Genomic DNA, 19,848 nt, shown 5'->3' with positions numbered 1-19,848 from the left:
ACAATTGTGAAAGTATAAGAGTCCAAAATTATTTGTATTTTTGAAACTATGACACTAAGATTATATTACCTTAAGTAGGCCTTAATGTCAGTATGTTGAATACGGTAAAAATACAGTCATATGAAAACGTAATTCTTAGAACGTCGTAATAATAATAATAATGCATTTTATTTGAGGGAGCCTTTCAGAAACCCAAGGTCACCTTACAAAAAACAAAATTAATAAAAGGAACAGTAGTCGTAAAATACATAAAATAAGTTAAAATTACAAAACAGAGTTTGACAACAGATAAAATCAGCATTAAAGTGAATAAGCCGGTTTAAACAGATGTATTCTGAGCTGTCTTAAATACGGAAAGGGAGTCAATATTTCTTATGGCTGTACATGTACACATCAGGACATAGTCTTAAAAAAAACAGGTAAATACAACCTCAGATGAAAGGGTCTCAGAAAGGCAGAGTTTCTCAGAGGTAAAGGTGGACAGAGGATCACCAATCTGCAACAAACTGCATCTACAAATTGTGACAAATTTTCAGAATACAATTTCTCATCGTAAAAATGTAAAGGCTTTAAAATCTTTTTTATTTACAATAGATAGTAATATCAAGAGATTTAAAGATTCTGGAGAAATCTCTGTACATAAGATGCATAAGGCATGATTATGTCATAGAACTCACTGCAGGGGATCAGAAATACTTCTACAAGTTTATTCTCAGTGCTGAAAGGTATATACAGGTTTTAGAGCAACATACGTTCCAATCCAAATGATGTCTTTTACAAGTAAGACCATCTACACTTCAACAAAAGAAAGTATCCACAACCCTCTTAGGGACACTCGCAGTAGGGTATAAAATCTGGGACTCTCCACCAGTTGCTCTTAGAACTGAAGAAACTTCTCGGATCTTCAAGAAACGTAAAGAATTCCAGACGCTTTTCTTTCCAAGCTCCTTAGACTACGATGACCTGAGAACCTTCACAGACAATCAGACTTCTACCTTTACTGTTTCACAAAAGGTTAAAAAGTGAATGTCCACAATTTAGACTTTAATTGCAGGAAATTTTATTAAATGAATTTAGCAAAAGAAAAGCAAAAGCTAAATCAAATAGTAAAAATCACAAAACAACAATCAAATCACTTAAACTATAGTTATCTAGTTAACGTCATGCTTCATTCAGTTTATGTAATTCTACTTCAGTTAGATTTGTCTTTAGCACATTTTTACATGAACATTCATTGTAACATAATCTCTTTTCAATTCAAATCCAGAGAAACACTTTCTTTTACATTTAAAACTATGTTGATTATGATTTATTTTCAATTTCACTTTATTTTATGGAACTTCCTTCATGAACTCATACTGCTACATATATATATATATCATATTTTATAAGTCAGACATTTTTGAGATTAGTGGCTCTAGTGTGCCGCCACAGAGACCTGCCACAGAGAAGGCTCGATCAGCACAAGTGAGTTGAGTTTAGCCCGAGGGATCGATAGCATTAATCTTGAACTGGACCTCATGTTTTTTTCTGGAGCATAAACAGATAGGGGCTCAGACAGATACCGAGGTAAAAAGAAAACTGTTGCCTCAAAAACTGCTTGTCAGATTAACTTTTACCCTGAGCACATCAGCAGAATTACCCACACTTTGTAACAGAAAAACAACAGCAGGATGAACTAATGAAGCAGAAAATCTTAATATGCAAACTAAATATAAAAACATAATAATAAAAAGCATTTAAATCTGGCTTCTAATATTTAGATAAAAAACTGACCCGACCTTTCTATTTAGCTCTAACAGTCTGTGAGATCTAGCTTTGTTGATGCTGACATGCCTGTAACAGTAACTACACCGGTGTTGTAGGACTCCTAATTCGTTGTGATTTTGAGGGTGTTAAACACAAATCAATTGATAGATAACTTAGGTCTGCCCTAAAGTGTACCCTACTTTATCTGTCTCCCTTCTGGACTATCCACTGGGCTAAAATTTGCAAAGTAAACATGAATTTGATGAGACTTGAAAATATGAATTGTTTACTATAAACAAAATTTTTGCAGTCAGTCTCAACCTGCTGGCCTGCTGTTTAGAAAGAATGCAGGTTGAAGAAAAGTAGACATGGGCTTCAACTTTTCGACCTGAAAACTGTTTCCTTGTTTAGTCAAAACCCAAAATGAACAAATATTTAAAAGGTCATATTGACTGTAAAAAAATTGAGGCGGATATCAACAGCATTCCCTAAAAATGTTAAATTTTTTGTTAAATTTCTAGTTTTTACATTGCTATCTTTGCACAATTTTGCATTAAATTTGGGATGTAAATGATCTGATCGTTGCATTAAGTTCTCAATATTACAAACGTTTTTAAGACACATGAGTAAAGCATGTATGTACTATCAGTTAACAGACGAAAATAACCCTAACCCTTTACCAGTGTTGTAGCTACAGCAGTGTCCATAACCTTAACACCATGCTGTATAACTGACATCACTGACTCTTGGTCTCAGTAACCAGCTGCTTTGCCGTTTTTCCTTTCATCAGACCATGCAGAGATACAGCTGCCCGCCTTTTCCACAGCATTAACTGTGTTGTAGAATTTTGCTATTTTATGTCCCAGAGCTTCAAGACCATCAACTACATCCTGCAAAGAGGAGAAAGACTCAGATGGAAGAAGAGAAATAGAACTTATTAATGTTTCATTTAAATAAACTGAAAATATTACCTTTTCAAGCTTGGATTCAAGTTTTACTTCACTTTTAGAGTCTACAAGAACAACTGGAGTAATAATTGCCTCCTTAAGGCTCTTTCCAAACCAAAGGTGGTTCATGAGCGCCTTGAAGAGAACAAAAAAATGAGATGAGAAAGTGATGATTACAGGATAAATTAGGGTGAAGAATCTTGTTACTATGATGCAAGCTTAAACAGCAAAGACGGGCATCAGTCTGCATCAATTTATTTTATTTAATATGTAATGGCACTTTTGTGTTTACCATGCATACATACCGAGGCCACTGCCGGTGGAATCATTTCAGAACCAGACCCTCCAATCACCAGCGTCTTCGACAGAGACTTCAGCACAGATGGGGCCATATTGGAGGGAGGCCGCTCCCCTGAGAAATACAACAAAGACCTTGAATGACAAAACTAGAAAGCAGAAATCAATCTGTACACACATATTTGTGCATAAATCATTCATACAAATGTTTCATACACAAATCAGTTACTGTATTTTCATGCAGTATTTTCATACCTGAATTTCTTTATACTCTACAACAGGGGTGTCAAACTCCAGGCCTCGAGGGCCGGTGTCCTGCAGGTTTTAGATAAGACTCTGGGTGAACACACCTGAATCAAATGATTAGTTCATTACCAGGCTTCTGGAGATCTCCAAGACATGTTGAGGAGGTAATTTAGCCATTTAAATCAGCTGTGTTGGATCAAGGACATCTAAAATCTGCAGGACACCGGCCCTCAAAGCCTGGAGTTTGACACCTGTGCTCTACAAACAAATTTAGAATTGCATCCGTCCATGCTTATCAAGAAATGATGAAAGTGCACACACAACAAGTAAATTCTACAGTACATTTATAATATAAGGTTAAACCACTTCAATAGAGAGAAAACCCCAACAATAACATGAGCCCCTAATGAGGAAGTACTTGGTGACAGTGTGAAGGAAAAACTTCACACAACAACACGTTCACATGGAAACAGATTTTATTACATCAGTGTGTTCAACTGTGCCTGTTCTTCAACATTCAAAACATTTTAGCAGGCTATGGTATTAAACAGAATGTAACAGAAATGCAATTTTATTCCAAATTCACATGATGTGCTTCAGTTTGGCAGTTTTGTTGATCATGGAAATGATCAACAAAACATGATGCATCACAATGGATTATGAAATGCCATTTTCTCCTCTCATTTCCTCAATGGTGCTATTTTGCCATTATTAGAAGTTACTTAAAGAAATATGTCCTGTCAGGAAAATAATTTCAGGAAAAAAATTAAACTCTTTGTGGTATTAGTTATGAAATAATCCGCCTTCCTCGTCTGATTACTTGTATTTCACAAATAATAAATGTAAAAAGCATCCTACTGATCTCTTACCAGGAGAGAAGCTATTAGCTCTACCACAGAAGTCAGACAGCTGGTTGTTGAGAATGATTCCAGTGCTTGGAGAGAGGACCTTGGAGCCAAATCTTAAAAATAAAAAAATTAAATTAACTACAACACCAAGACACTCTTTGTAGTATAGAAATAGTCTAAAAGTAAGTTCCTCCATAATCTCTTAAATCTTCAGTTTCAAGAAAGAAAAGGTCTGATAGCTGGTTTCTAGCAGTGAAACAGAATGATGCAGGTACTGACTCGTCGTTGATGCTGCTGGTGACAGACACAGCAGATCCATCTGCAGCCACTACAGATACATGTGTGGTGCCGATGCTGTGCCGATACAAGTTGATGCCAGGATCACGAGTCTTGTCGCTGCTGATCTCGCTTCGTTTGTTGTCTGCAAAACTATCCTCTGTCAGTTTCTTTGCCGTCTGTGTGAAATACAGAGAATTAATAAAATGAATTAATAAAACTAAATAAATAAGCACATTACAGAAAATACATTGCTGTCAAGAAAATTAACAAATTACAGCCAAATGTTAACAGAATTTTGATCATTGATGCATCACTGATGCAAGATGAATGAATGAATGAATTAATTAATTAATACTAGAGGTTATAATATTGGTTAGTGATCAAGCTCAACATGTGACTGGCAAAGATATATTCTCTGAAATTCTTTGTCGTCTGTGTGAACTACAGAGCATCGGAAAACACCACATTACACAAAATTATACTTATTTTTAAATACTAAAATAATAATAATAATAATGATAATAATACATACTAAATTAAAGACAAATAGCCAATTTAGGTTTATGTCCTTTTAAAAATTGTATTTATATATTATATGTTTCAAAAGTTACATCACTGCTCAGAATGATGCTGAAATGAAAATCCAGAGTTACTGGAAAAGCTGAGACTCAAAGAAATTTTTACAACACTCTACTGGTTCTCTACACCCTTAGTGCTTCTATAAAAACTTTAATTGTAAGTAGCAGCCAGGTACTGATAATCAAATGCCCTTGATTGATCATTAACAAAGGTGAACACCTCTGTAAAAGCACTTTGTTAACACAAAGTCACAATCTCACCTCAGCAAATTAACCCAAAGTCCGACTGTGGTTTGTGGATGAGCTGCAGGCGAGGGGTGGTTTGTTTTGTGTTTTGTGATGTGGTATTGTTACTTTAATCGTTTAGTCACTTAAATAGAATCATACTATATGCAACAAAGCAGGTGCAAATCTGTAGGATTTTGAGATACTTACTTCATCTGAGCTGAAGTTTGGATCACTAATATTTGTCTTTAATTCATTGGCAATTTTTAAAGCTTCAATGTAACGGTGATAAAACAAAATCTTTTCATCAGTCGTCTTAGGTTCTGAATTCATTCTGTATCCTGAAAATATAAATAATTGTTATTTCTTTTATTTAAAACATCCATTCTTAGTGTATCACATTTGTAAAGATTGAAAAGGATCATTTTCTCATATAAAACAAACTCTACATGCTATAAGCAACAATCAGGAACCTTTCATGATGTTGAGGATGAAGCTGAGGATGGCTCCTCCTGCAGGGGGCGGAGGGAAGTACATTTGATACTCTCCCAAAGAAATATTCCACGCATCAGTCACATTAGCTTCATACAATTCCAAGTCCTTCATTGTGAGGTTTCCTCCTGAGCAAAAACAGTGAAACAAAAGATTCTGCTGAGCAAAAATGAACACAACACATTTCATAATCAAGACTTTGAATGGATTGAGACAGCTCACAGTGTAGCCTGTGAGGGATCATGTTAGAGTTTTCCAAAAGCAATAGATTTTTTAATTTGTAATTAGATCATTGTGCCTGGCAGACATAGAAATCAGTCAAAAACGATCTCAGGAAGAATCCTATCTGATAATACCTTCGTTCTGTATGTCACTGGTTAAATTCTTCGCTATTGTTCCGTTGTAAAACACATCTGGTCCCTCGTTTGCGATCATCTCCAAAGTGTCAGCCAGTTTCTCAAATTTCACAGTATCACCAGTCTTAAGCAGGTTCTTATTTTTATCTAAATATAACTTCCTAAACGACAAAGACAGTGAAATAAAGCTAAAACATTCATTGTTTGCTCTTCGTATTTATGAAATCACATTGTGGGTGTATTTCATACCGTATTGACGTATTATTAATGCGTTGGATGTATTGACCTTGGTAGTGAGGAATGGGGAATCCTTCTCTGGCTAATTTGATGGTTGGCTGAAAGAGGTCGGCCCACGGTAACTTCCCATAAAGCCGGTGTGCCGCTTCATAACCTCGAATTTCCCCAGGAACCCCAATCCATCTGCTATCTGGTTAGATAGATAATGGACAGTCAGTGCTGGAAAGTCACACATACATTTGCTCGTGTTTTGAGTAAACTGTAAGGTCCTGACCTTTAATGATCTGAGATGACATTTGTTATAAATTGTTGCTTTGTAAATACTCTATTCTATTCTGCTCCATTTCAGAGGGAAACACTGTAATTTTTAAATATGTTTCTGTTTGTAACTGATTATGTTAGAGATAACATTTTGCATCCTACAGTTATTTTAAGTTTATTTCACTATATTACATATTTATACTATTTCTGGCTTAAAGAAGCATTTAGCATATCTTATACTTACTTTTCTTACTGTTTATGCAGCCTTTGTGCAGGAGTGTAGCACAGAACTCTGGACCATATACATAAATGGTGCCTGTAGCCCCCTTTCTTTCCTTGATCCATCTTTCTTACACATATTCTAATGTCTATTTTCTTTATTTTTTTAATGTCTGCCACAAGTGAACTGCTCCAGTAATTACTCCCAGTTCTTATTGCTGTCCATCCCATACTCAAATGCTGTCAAAATATGCTTCTTAACAGAGACTATGATCATTCTACATATGGATCTGCAGCTTCCCTTCAAAATCAACACACTATAGACAATCAGGGAGTGATGCAGGAAGGTCATTTGTACTCTGCTGACAGGAACATAAGAGACAGGGTCATGTGCATCCACAGTCTGTGTCTCTGGCCCCACTTAAGCTTCACCTCCACAGACAGATAATCTGCCAGGGAATGAGTGGAGATTAGCCAAATTAGAAACAATGACTGATAAAGATGGACTTGTGAGGCAAGTTAAGATTCGTCTGGGGGAGGAATTAACATTAATTGAAGACCAGAAAATGGGAAAGATGGGACAGCATTCTGGCAAGCTTTCTATTGTTGAACAGCCCATTCAGAAACTGATCTTGCTCTTAGAAGCTGTTTAATGCGACGATTATATCTTTTACTGCTAGCAGGTCCAGCCAGCGGGCCACAACCAGGCTCTACCACAGGTCTACTGGGTCTACCTTTTTCTTTTTCCTGTCAGTCAGCATGTTATCCTCAGTAGCCTTTTTTCCTTTATTGATTTTATTTACAGCGTTTTGTCTACATGAGGTGCAGGAACAGTCTGCAGAACAAGGGCAATCATACTTCTTACTCCTCTCAAAGGGAACAAGGTGGGATTTTACATCTTTTAGAAGCTTCTCAAATGTGATCATCAGCAGAGATCTCATTCCATCTGATTTATTTATTCCATATCACTGGTTTATTTCCCAATTCTCTCACCCCCCAAAGAGATTGAGTGGTAAGAGAAATCAGTCTGTTAAACTACAAAAAAAATCTGTGAAAAGAAAATGTTTTATTGTTCTTCTGCTTCTTTTATCTGGAAATGTACAACCTAATCCTGGTCCACATTGCAAATGCTTGAGTACTGCTTGTGATTTTAAAGTTCGAACGGGTCTTGGTATCACTCATTTAAATGTCAGAAGTATTCTTCCCAAACTTGATTTCGTGAAAATTTGGATTACATTATCAGAAACCTGGCTTACAAAATCGGTTACTGAGAAAGACAACGGGCTATAATCTTTTCCGTTGTGACCGCCCCTGAAAGGGTGGCGGTGTTGCAATTTATGTAAAAAACAAATTCCATGTTACTGTCCAATCATCAGTATCTATTTGTAAACAGTTTGAACTTCTTGCCCTCAAGCTCTAACTTTTAAAGGGCTATTTTATTACCATTGTGGGCTGTTATAAACCCCCCTCGGCTAGTAGTGAAGCTTCAGTTTCACTTAGTGAAAAACTATCTACTTTAGGCTATGTCCACACGTACCCGGGTATTTTTGAAAACGCAGATTTTTCTATGCGTTTGCACCTTTCGTCCACACGTAAACGGCGTTTTCGGTCACTGAAAACGGAGATTTCTAAAAACCCTGGCCAGGGTGGATATTTTCTAAAACTCAGTTTTTGCATTTACGTGTGGACGAGAAAAACGGAGAAAAAAATGCTGCGTCAAAGGTGTGCGCCTTTTTTGACGTCACAGTGTGCGCCCCATTGTTGTTTCAGTGAAATGAATTTCTACAATACTGTTACTGTTAATTGTCCTCTCTGCAGTGTTTAAATCATTGACTGTAGAAAACATGGACGACGCGACTCCGCCTCTTACCATTGTGCAAAAATGAAGCCAAAATATCCCGCTTGTGGAAGCTGCCATTTTGCAAATTTGGAGCCAGAGTCTGCGCAGTAGTGACTTGAGGTGGAGCGACTGTGTAACGCTCCCGCCCACACACCCGCTGGACATGACCGCAAACACGCCCCCCTACACTTTGTAGCCCGGCTGCTCGAGTTTTTTTTGCTGGTTTACCGCGACTGACGACTTAATTAAGGTAAATACAACCATGTCACTGTTATAAAAAAAGACGCACATCTTATCATCTTATAGTTTTAAAATCACTTTGTTGTTAATTCGTTAGCTAGATTAGCCGCTAGCATACGCACTGTGTTGGAGACTTGTTGCTACCTAGTTAGCGATGCTACACACCTGCTACTCTAATAGTCTGTGTTATTGAAGGATTCAGCACTTCTTATGTTTGTTTTTATCCATTTTTAGACAGCAATGAGATCATCTGCTCACTCTACAGAAGCCCAGAGTTACTGTTAATATCAAAAATATAATGCTGTCCTTTGAGATTTTAACATAAGACTGTGAGTGTCATGGATCTAAAACTGTTTAAATCTTCAGAGCCCTCTACAGCCTGGTAACATGGAAACTTTAAAAACATCAGCAGAACGTTTCAGTAGTGTAGTCTAATTTGTTCTTTTCATTTAATAATAGAGTCCATATTATATCAACAGCTACATTCACCCTGGAGAGAAACTAGTGAGGGAGACCATCAGGACCAAGCTGGGTTTCCTGGGTCCAGAGGTTTGGAGAAACTTCTTCCTTTTCTTTCATCACAGCTGTCCTGTGCCAGATGTACTGTTGACCGACTGAGAGAGACTTCGGGCGTTTCTCAATATGCGTACTTGTGCGTACTTGCGTTCTCGTGTACTCGTGATACGTCATCAGTCAGAGACCAAGTACTGTTCCAATTCGAAGTACGCATCAAGCCGAGAACGCGAAAAAGTCCCGGATGTGTTCTCGCTCTGCCCGTTTTATCGAGCATGCATCGGTGTGGACTTGGTACAGCTAAATATCCCAGAATGCATTTCATCCAAAACTCAACAGCGGACTCCCGGCACATCGTTTTCAACCCCCCCCCGCTCGCGGTCTTCTCACTACTCAGGTTAAAGAAACCCCAGCAGCTGTCCATAGTATTGGGTGTCCACTAAAATAAAAATAAAAGCGTTGTAACATCTCACCTGCTTGTTTTTATTAAGGTATGTACACGTATGTACATGTACACTATTTTTATTTATAGAGGTTTCACTACTGAGGTTAAGAATGATATACAAGTCACTTAGATCAATTCTAAATGTTAATGTTTGGTTTATTTCAGTGTTTTATTTGTTCATGAGTAAACCGGTTTGGCTGTGATTAAAGTTAAGCTTCATAACATGTTACTCACAGTTAAATTAGGAGGGGACGGCAGTAAAAACTCTGGACCTGTGACATCATCACGTACGCAGGTGTTCCAATTGTACATATCGCGAGTCTGTGCTCGCGTTCTCGGCGGGTACGTACTCCCGTGCGTTCTCGGCGAGTACGTACTCGCGTACTTGAGAATTGAGAAACGGCCTTCATTTAAGAAACACCAGGAAGACTGAAGCTCATCGCATTGATCAAGCAGGACTCATGGGCCGTTTATCAATGCCTGGCACGCGAGTACGCATCGCGTGCTCGGTGAGTACGCATCGCCGAGAACGCACGGGAGTACGCACCCGCCGAGAACGCGAGCACGGACTCGTGGGCCGTTTCTCAATTCTCGGGCACGCGAGCACGGACTCGTGATTTGTACAGTCGGAACACCTGCGTACGTGATGATGTCACAGGTCCGGAGTTTTTACTGCCGCCCCTCCTAATTTAACTGTGAGTAACATGTTATGAAGCTTACCTTTAATCACAGCCAAACCGGTTTACTCAGGAACAAATAAAACACTGAAATAAACCAAACATTAACATTTAGAAGTGATCTAAGTGACTTATATATCATTTTTAACCTCAGTAGTGAAACCTCTATTAATAAAAATAGTGTACATGTACATACGTGTACATACCTTAATAAAAACAAGCAGGTGAGATGTTAGAACGCTTTTATTTCTATTCTAGTGGACACTCAATACTATAGACAGCTGCTGGGGTTTCTTTAACCTGAGTAGTGAGAAGTCCGCGAGGGGAGGGGACGATGTGCCGGGAGTCCGCTGTTGAGTTTTGGACGAAATGCATTCTGGGATATATAGCTGTCCCAAGTATACACCGATGCATGCTCGATAAAATGGGCGGATCGAGAACACATCCGGGACTTTTTCGCGTTCTCGGCGTGATGCGTGCCAATTGAACAGTACTTGGTCTCCGACTGATGACGTATCACGAGTACACGAGAACGCAAGTACGCACAAGTACGCATATTGATAAACGCCCCACGATCTTCACCAGCAGCTCCCTCCCAGGGAAATCTTCAGCACTCCTCCGTAGGCCCGATCCAGGAGATGGATAAACCCAGCATTTCATGAACACTGTGATGAGACCTTTGGTTTGTGTAATGTCATAAATACTCGGATACTCCCCAGAGGCTCCAAGCTTTTACATAAAGATATTGTATTCAGTCCTGTAGAAAGTTATACATTTAAAAATATATGATCCTCTCTGGTTACTCTGGTATGAATTACTCTGAATCACTTTATGGTAAATAACATATTAGTCGTGTCCAAATTCATGGGCTGCATCCTCCTGAGGACCCGGCCTTCGCGGTCTACGTGGGCCGGGTCCTCAGACGGTCGGGTAGGCCGGAAGTAAACGGCAGTGAAATTGGACGGTCTAGCCTTCTGATTAACGTCACCGCTGTCTCGGTGGAGTTTAATAAACTCAGCCGTCTGTTCCTTGCTATGTAAAATATAACGGGACACTGGCGTAAATTCTCGACCGTCTCACACTTCTGTTTAATCAGTTTTCTGTTTGACGTTTAGTCAGCTGTATAAAAACCAAGGAGGAACCCACTCGGGGGATAAATAAAGTTTTATTTTATCTAATCTAATCTAATATCTTTAATCTCAGCCAAGCCGATTTACTCACGAACAAACAAAACACTGAAAAAGCCCAACAATAACATTTTTAGGTTGTCTCAGGTACTTATATACTACGTTTAACCTGAGTAGCGAAAGTCCGCGGTGATCTGAAAATGACGTGCCGGGAGTTGTGCCGTTCTCGGCGGCTTCAGTGACCCTCGAGCTCCCGGCTCGCTATCGAGCTGGTGGGTAGCAGGCGTCTTCGAAAATGTCGAAGCACTTTTCCAAATATGCGATATCTTGATCAACCGAGCAGATATTTGATGTTTACACAGCTACTTTCTCGCCTGAAAATATGTTAAAAGTTTATTTTGTGACCCAGAAAAATTAATAAGAGTAATATTAAAACGTAGTACCGGCCGCCATTACCGGAAACTAGAGTTTGGCTGGGCCGCGCTATGAATTCTGGGATATGGTGGGCAAAGAAGGATACATCAGACCCATCCTCAAATTCGGAGAAAATGAGGACCCATTTGTCGGCTGCATTCGGAGCAGCCTATGAATTTGGACAGCCTTCGGCGCGTCGCTGTGACGTAATCGGTCTACAAATGCGGCCTCAGGAGGATGCAGCCCATGAATTTGGACACGACCATTATCTGCAAAAAACTGTGAAAGAATTCCAGATGATAAGTTTGTAGTTCAACATACAAGTGACGACCTTTGACCTTCATCAGGTTTTATTTAATTGTGTCAGAGAAAATCTCATATGCTCTTCATGCAGCTGAGTACATCAAGTGTTTAAAACTGAAGCTGTGCAGGTCTGACATCAGCAGCTTTGTGAAACACCAAACTGAGGTCCTGTTAATGCTGATATATAGTGACACAGTTACATGAGTGATTAATCCTTTTGTTTTTTTGTCTTTAACTTTATCAATAAAGCTGCAGCTCTCACTACAGCACATGTGGTACTTTAATCTTTGGACTGTTTTCATCAGTTCATTTTGCAGTTAACATGTGAACATGTTGGATGATCTGTCTGCTGTCACTGGGTGGTGCTGAGGTCTGAATCTGAGGGCAGCCCCTGTAATCACAAAGAGAACAGAACCATCAAACTCAAATATAAATTTTATCCCTCAAAATTGAAATAAAGCTGATTCTTCTGTCCTCACACACTCAGGATCTGAAGTTCTTACAGTTCTTACATTTTTTCAGTATTACAGTACACTACAGTACTTTAATCCATAGTTCCTGATTAATGAGGAGTTGCTGAAGTACACGCTTTAAAAAAAAAGATGTTACTGTCTTTACAGATGTGGCAAGACACTGAAAACATGCTGTTGTTTGCATATATTTGATATTCAGTTCTCCACAGGAGCTGAAGCAGCGTGCAGCCTGTTGCTTTTACAGTATAATACTTGTAATAAAAGTACAGAAACAGTAATTAGTGACTGATTAGCCCGGAACGTTTCTCTTGATTTCTTTAGTAAGTTCATTCACCTGCACAGATTAGCTAAACGAACCCCGATAGCCGAGTGCTCATCTTAGCTAGCTAGGTCTCAGGAGCTAGCTAAGGACGGTAGTTACGGATTAACTTACAAACACGTTTAACTTACCGAAAAAGTGCAGCGGGGCCTCGGGTCCTTCTGTCGGGTAGTCCAGTTTATTGAAGAACACCTCAGGCTGTCCGGTTAAAACAGTCGGTCGTGTTTTCGTAGCGTAAACGCTGGCCCGCCTCTCAGAGCCTACGCTCCATCTGCTATTCCCGAACAGAGATATGCAAGTTTCTCCGTGACTGCAGCTGCCAGTCAAAGCTGCTATGATGACGTTTCACCCCAATTTAACATCACCGCTGTAGGAATTAGAATCAAACTTATGGGAAAGGAGACCCCTTGGACATCAATCAGCATGATTAGAACTATTGATAACAAAAGAAAGAATCTTTGGAAAAAAATTATCTCAGGAGAATAAATTTATTTTCTTTTGACCCCAGTCCCATCCGCTAACATGGAGGAGGCGGGGTTTATGACCTATACTGCAGCCAGACACCAGGGGGCGATAGAGACGTTTTGGCTTCATTTTTGGGGAGCTGTGGCGTCGTCCATGTTTTCTACAGTCAATGGTTTAAATGCTTACATATACACACACAGTTACTGTCCCTCCACACATACGACTCGGTTCTGCTTCTATGCCCCAGCTTTGTTTACTATTTCCCACCGAGGCTTCTAGACTTCTGATTGGCCAACATTTCTACACGATTAGGAATATAGCGCCACCTGCTGCTTTGGCATGTTCCTAGCAGCGTTTTCCTTCATTTCTGCCTTTACGTGTGGACGGGATTAGTTTTTAAAACGAAAACGGAAAATCTCAGTTTTCAAAAATACCCGTGTACGTGTGGACATAGCCTTAGATTTTAATGAAATTGTGCTGGCTGGAGATTTCAACTGGGACTGGTTGTCTTCTGCTTCAGACAGTTTTAGATCCATGTGTGATTCATATAATCTCACACAACTAATTTACAGCACAACTCGTCCAAATCTTAAATGCCTAGAAAAGTCATCACTTACTGATTTATTTTTAACTAACATGCCGTATAAATATTCTCACACTGGGGTTTTCACAAATGATATCAGTCACCACTGTGTGGTAGCTGTAGTCAGACAATTGAAGCTCCCAAAATCAAGGCCACAAATAGTTTTTAAATAGGATTTTGAGCATTTCTATGAGCAAGCTTTCTTTCATGATTTATGGGACTATAACTGGAATAGAATCTACCTGATAACTGATGTTGAGCTAGTATTGAACTATTTTTATGCCACTTTTATCAAAATTATAAATAAACATGCCCCCATGCGCAAATTTAGAGTAAAATGCAGAAACAACCCTTGGTTTTCTCCTCAGCTCTCCAGTCTACTCAAAAAAAGGGATGCTGCCTGGGCTAAGGCCAGAAAAAACAAATCTAAAGCGGATTGGCTGATTTTTAGACAGCTCAGAAACCGTCCTTCCTTAATTAAAAAGGCCAAATCAGAATTCTATCTTTCAAAAACTACTAAACATTTTAACGATCCTAAAAAATTCTGGAAAATAATAAAATCTTAAATTCTTATGGAGACATAACTGCAAATGAGATATCAGCCTTTGTCATAAAAGACTCCTGCACTTTAATGGAGAAATGTGATATTCTAAATTGCTTTAATGAGCTTTTTCCTTCTTCAGGATCTCTATTTGAATCTTTATATCGATTTAAAACAGCTTAATCAACAGGAGGCTCTCTCTGCAACCACTCAAATTGTAATCTGTGGTCCAACCCTTCAGTTTTTCTCCACTAAATGTTTTTGAGGCCCACAGGGCTTTAAATCTGTTGGATCTAAATACATCTGCAGGACCAGATCAACTTGATCCTTATTTTCTTAAGTTGGCTGCAGATTTTATAGCAGAACCACTAACTTACATTTTTAATCTTAGCCTCTCGAAAAGTGAGATCCCTGTAATACAAAAATCTGCCTAAGCTGAAAAGAAGTGATCCTTCAGATGTTAATAACTACAGGCCTATATCTAAATTGTGTGTTCTAGCAAAAGTTCTAGATTCAGAGTTTAGCTGTTCATTAGTGAACAACTGAAAGACTTTTTTGACAAAAATTCAGTTCTTTCCAAAATCAGTCAGGATTCAGAAAATAACACAGCACACTAACTGCTGCTATTAAAGTGGTTAATGACATCATTGATTCAATGGACTGCAAACTTCCTCTTTTCTCCCAGTATCCAAAGGAGTTCCACAGGGCTCCCCATATTAGGGTATTTTCTCTTTACATAAACAACCTTTGTGATAATTTGTCAAATGCTGCATTTCATCTTTATGCAGATGATACAATTATGTATTGTTCATCCCTTTCAGTAGCACAAACCCTGCAATTTCTGCAGTCTGCCTTTAATGTTGTTCAGTCCCATTTAACCCAACTTAAGTTGGTGTTAAATCCATAGAAATACAAGTTTGTGTTATTCTCAAATGGCAAAGAGTTGTTAGCTATGCATCCTAAGATTAAAACAATTCAAGGAACTGAAATTGAAATGGTCACATCTTACAAGTATCTAGGGATCATTATAGATCAGAATTTGTCATTTAAAACTCAAATTCAAAGGCTTGTGTCAAAGTTAAAACTAAAACTAAGTTTCTTTTTTAGAAATCAATCCTGTTTCTCCCTCCAAGTGAGAAAACACATGCAACTTTTTTACCTTTAATGGATTTTGGTGACCTGCTTTTTTTTTTTTTTTTTTTTTTTTTTAAATGCACCTGCCCACTACCTAAAGAGGTTGGATACTGTGTACCCTTTGTGTACCAGATTTTATGTGTGGACATTCTCTGCAGTATTGATTAGAGTCTATTAGAGTTGGCTGTGCCCCAGTCAACTTTCATTGTTCTCTGGGCTGCAATTGCTTTTTAATCCTTTTTTGTCTTTTGCATTTAATAAAGGCATTTTAATATTGGAAATTCCCCTAGGTGGCGGTGTTGCATTTTAAACATAACGCCCCCTGAGCCACAACAGTAAGCACGTACTTAGTTTTTCATGGCTCAGTGTGCCATCCACAAATTTAAATTGTCTATCACGCAAAAAAGAAAGCCATATATGAACATGATCAAGAAATGCAGCTGTGTTCTCTGGGTCAAAGCTCATTCAACAAGGACTGAGGCAAAGTGGAAAACTGTTCTAATGTCGGAAAAATCCATTTTTTTTTAGAAAATGTGGATCCTGCATTCTGGGCTAAAGAGTAAAGGGCTTTAACTTTGTTAAGTGCTGCTGTTTCTGCAGCTTGTTATCAACACTCAATTCAAAACCTTTGAAGGTATGTAATTACTTTGCTGCCTATATAATTGGCTGCTTGCACATCTGGCAATGCACCATCAGTGCTGAAAGGTGTACACAGGTCTTAGAGCAACTTATGCTCCCATCAAGTTGACATCAGCAAGACCACGCTAAACCGCATACTGCAACTATTACAATAGCATGGCGTCACAGAAGAAGTACCTGGGTGTTAAAATGGCCTGCCTGTAGTTTAAACTTTTGACCAAGAAAAAACACCGAGTGCATCATGAAATGAAAGATATGACAAAAAGGACCCAGGACTGTAGAGCAGCTAGAATCCTTTGGCAAACAAAAATGTGACCCAGTATTTGAATTTCTCTGGTCTTGTTATATATTTCTTTGAAGAGGTATAAGATAATTTAGGTTTTTGTTGCTGACTGTATTATTTTCTTGTGCTTTTGAGTTTGATGATGTTTTCTTTGTGTCCAGTCTGTCTCTGTCTTACCTGAGAGTCCTGTCTTTAGTGTTTTGTTCTTTTGTCCAATTTTTTTGTCCTAGTTCAAGTGTGTGTCTGTGTGTGTCAGTCTCAGTGAAACTCACATCCATGCAATAATGATACTGATGTGAGTTGTTTAGGATATCCTGAACTTTAATAAATTGTCATACAAAATTAGAATGTAATTGAACTTTTTTATCATAAGAAAAATATGATTTTCTAGGAAACTCAAGCCTGCTATAATGTTAGCTTATAACCAGCTGTCATTGTTAACTGCCTGCAGTTGGGAGCGCTCCATGTCCAGTCTGCTTCAATAATTAAATAAGAATGGTTGTGTACTCTTTAGTGTGTTAGAGTCCTGACCTTAGTTCAGTAGATGAGGTTAGAGGTGAGGAGGAGGATGACATTTTAACGAGACACCAATCATGCTGTCTCTTTCCTTCTCTTCATTGATGACAAGAACCCTATCTCGGGTGATAAGACGTAGGCATGATCCTTCATATCTTGAGTTTGACTTGCAGACTAAGGTGCAGAATTTAAAATATACCTCTACAGATAACTGACTACGCCTTTAAAACTTTTGTGTTACATCTTGTGTATCATTTGGAGAAAGACCTGTTAAGACCAGTTGGAAGAAAAATCTGACTACTTCAATCTCTCTGGTTGTTTCTGAAACTAAGGAGCATGTGTTTCATGGTGTTTATGCTAGATTATTCTGATAGTGTCATATATGACACAGACTCATTGTCTTTAATATCACCTGACAGCCAAACCCTCTGTAGTGGTTTGCTTTATCTTTTCTCTTTTCTTTTTTATTATCCCAGTTTTGCTTTTTTGAGGAAAGCTGAATGAGGAATGACTCACAGTGTGCATTAGCAGTCACCTGTACCAAATAAATGAGCTGTGTCATAAAGGTGAGTCCAAGAGCAGATTAGAATAAAACATTATAAATATTAGCATTATGGCAGAAAAACAGCCCACCTTGCGTCCACTCTGTGCTGTTATGACACAACTTAAGCAGGTCAGAGGTCACATTGCTGGGGACAGTCTCTCTGGAGGTGATGATTTTCACTTTACCTTTGAAAAGATGACATATTATTACATTAATCCACAGCAGAGCTGAGCTAAGAGGAGTGAGGTTGTCTTGTTACCGGATCTGTCCATCACAGTGAATATGACCCCGCCTCCGATCCCCATGCACTGTGGGTTGATGACGGAGGTGCACAGCAGCGCAGCAATGGCAGCATCTACTGCAGAGCCACCTTTCTGAAGAATGTCCCTGAAAGAGTTCACTATTATCACTTTAATGTTATTGTTATCATGTGTGCACAATGAATTTAATTTTAAATCGGGCAGAGAGGGCTGTCTGAGACCACTTTAAGGTCAGTTGCAATTGTCCAAGTGGGAGGAAATGAGAGCATGAATTACAATTTCACCATCTTTTACAGAAAGAAAATGCCTCATTTCAATATTTAACCACTAAGTTAAATATGTCAAAAATCACACCAAGATTTTTTGCATAGGGTTTGATATAACTGGAGAGATTGTGAAGCTGATCACAGAGCTCTCTGATGGAACTACGCAGTCTGAGTGGTCAGTTTCAGTAGAAAAGCAATATAAACAACAATTTAAAAGTGAAAGCAGTGCTCTGTGGATTTAATCCTGTGTTAGGTTTGGGTAACTGCATTAAACTTGCTCTGAATTTAGGTGAATAAGGAGGAACAACTTTATTTTGAACCAAAGATTTGTACATTAGCGGGAAAGTTAGAGTTTGCATCCAGAGAAGCAGAAAAGACAGTAGCATTGTGTTGGCAGATAAAAAAAATAGAAGTAAAATGGTTACATACTGTTTCAAACAAATAAACTGATAAAAAACAGCAAACGTTGTAGCAAAAAGAGGTAAAATAAGACTGAAGAATACAAGGTTTACATTAACTGAATTTAACCCTGCATGAGAAAAAGCTGTTCGCAGTTCTTGGAGATTTTTTAGCGTTTGCATTTGGATCAGTGCATAATCGTATGTGTAATGTGAAAAAAAAATGTGTCAGAAGTTTAAAATGTTACTCACCGTCCAATCTCCGAACAACTCACGGAGTCTGCGGCCACTGCAGCTTGTGAGAAAAGGCAATTAGGGTCCTCGTCGTCGTCCGTCGACCATACCACTAACCAAATAACACCAACTATTAGACAACCTGCAAAAAAACAACAACAGATCCAACAGATGAAGCGACCGTTTGGGGAGCATTTTTCGGGACAAGAGAAGCAACGTAGTGTCACCGTAGCCCCCTTGGGGCTATTAGGAGACGTATTTCCCCCCTCAGTGTTCTTGCTGGTGCGGAAAGTACAACACTCCTCGTCTGACTCAGACATTGCTGTTTTCTTCTCTGCCAAACAGTCAGTAGTTCCCTTCCTCTTAAAGTTTACCGCTTGTTGATTCCCCAGACAGCACAGCTACGTGTTGCGCACATATTTCCGCTGTGTGGGTACTGATAGACGCAGCGTGGCGCAGACGTGTTCATTGGTAAGCAGAGGTAGCTGCTACCTCATTTGACGCTGCTTCTCTCTCTCTTACCACGCCACACAAAGAGGGGTCCGGTAGCGCTGATGTTTTTTGCTCATCTCTGCAAAACACTGGGTGGACCTCAGCCTTTTCCTCCTCGTGTGTGATCCCACCAGGGATGAAACATATGAGAACTTTCTTTAGCTTAAATGTATTTTGTTAGCTTCAAATTTGGACAAATTTGTCAACACAACCATCATGAAGAACCTTTGAAAGCATTTGTTGAAACTAAGATGTTTGAGTCAATTACATTCAAAGTGTTTGTATTTTAAAATGTTTGTTTTCTTTAACAACATATCATATTTATATGCAGGGCTGGACTGGGACAAAAAATCGGCCCGGGCATTTTGACTGGAGACCGGCCCACCAGGATAGAGATTGAAAATGTGA

At 38.8% G+C, this 19,848-nt stretch overlaps 1 protein-coding gene across 1 annotated transcript; it reads right to left on the bottom strand.

Moving 5' to 3' along the window:
* Positions 1–1,043: 1,043 nt before the first annotated feature.
* Positions 1,044–19,453, bottom strand: LOC116309610 (glutathione hydrolase 5 proenzyme-like). The gene is made up of 12 exons (XM_039620643.1): positions 18,967–19,453; positions 18,050–18,177; positions 17,880–17,975; positions 6,267–6,444; positions 6,018–6,178; positions 5,643–5,789; positions 5,380–5,510; positions 4,367–4,542; positions 4,109–4,200; positions 3,002–3,108; positions 2,721–2,831; positions 1,044–2,639 (listed from the first exon to the last, which is right to left on the bottom strand). The coding sequence occupies exons 1-12, from the start codon at positions 19,266–19,268 to the stop codon at positions 2,502–2,504; spliced, it is 1,767 nt and encodes a 588-aa protein (XP_039476577.1). The 5' UTR covers positions 19,269–19,453; the 3' UTR covers positions 1,044–2,501.
* Between the last annotated feature and the right edge of the window lie 395 nt (positions 19,454–19,848).

The sequence above is a fragment of the Oreochromis aureus genome, linkage group 12 (assembly GCF_013358895.1).
Source record: "Oreochromis aureus strain Israel breed Guangdong linkage group 12, ZZ_aureus, whole genome shotgun sequence".
NCBI lineage: Eukaryota > Metazoa > Chordata > Actinopteri > Cichliformes > Cichlidae > Oreochromis > Oreochromis aureus.
The sequence above is the reverse complement of the archived record's forward strand: the minus strand, read 5'-3'. Positions and strand labels throughout refer to the sequence as shown.

What these genes read in the sequence shown, in the direction of transcription:
- LOC116309610 (XM_039620643.1), bottom strand. Translation starts at nt 19,268, where the DNA reads ATGTCTGAGTCAGACGAGGAGTGTTGTACTTTCCGCACCAGCAAGAAC. An exon ending in ATTAATAATACGTCAATACG is followed by an intron (nt 6,179 to 6,266) that starts GTATGAAATACA and finishes TTTGTCGTTTAG; the next exon opens with GAAGTTATATTTAGATAAAA. An exon ending in ACCAGCAGCATCAACGACGA is followed by an intron (nt 4,201 to 4,366) that starts GTCAGTACCTGC and finishes TTTATTTTTAAG; the next exon opens with ATTTGGCTCCAAGGTCCTCT.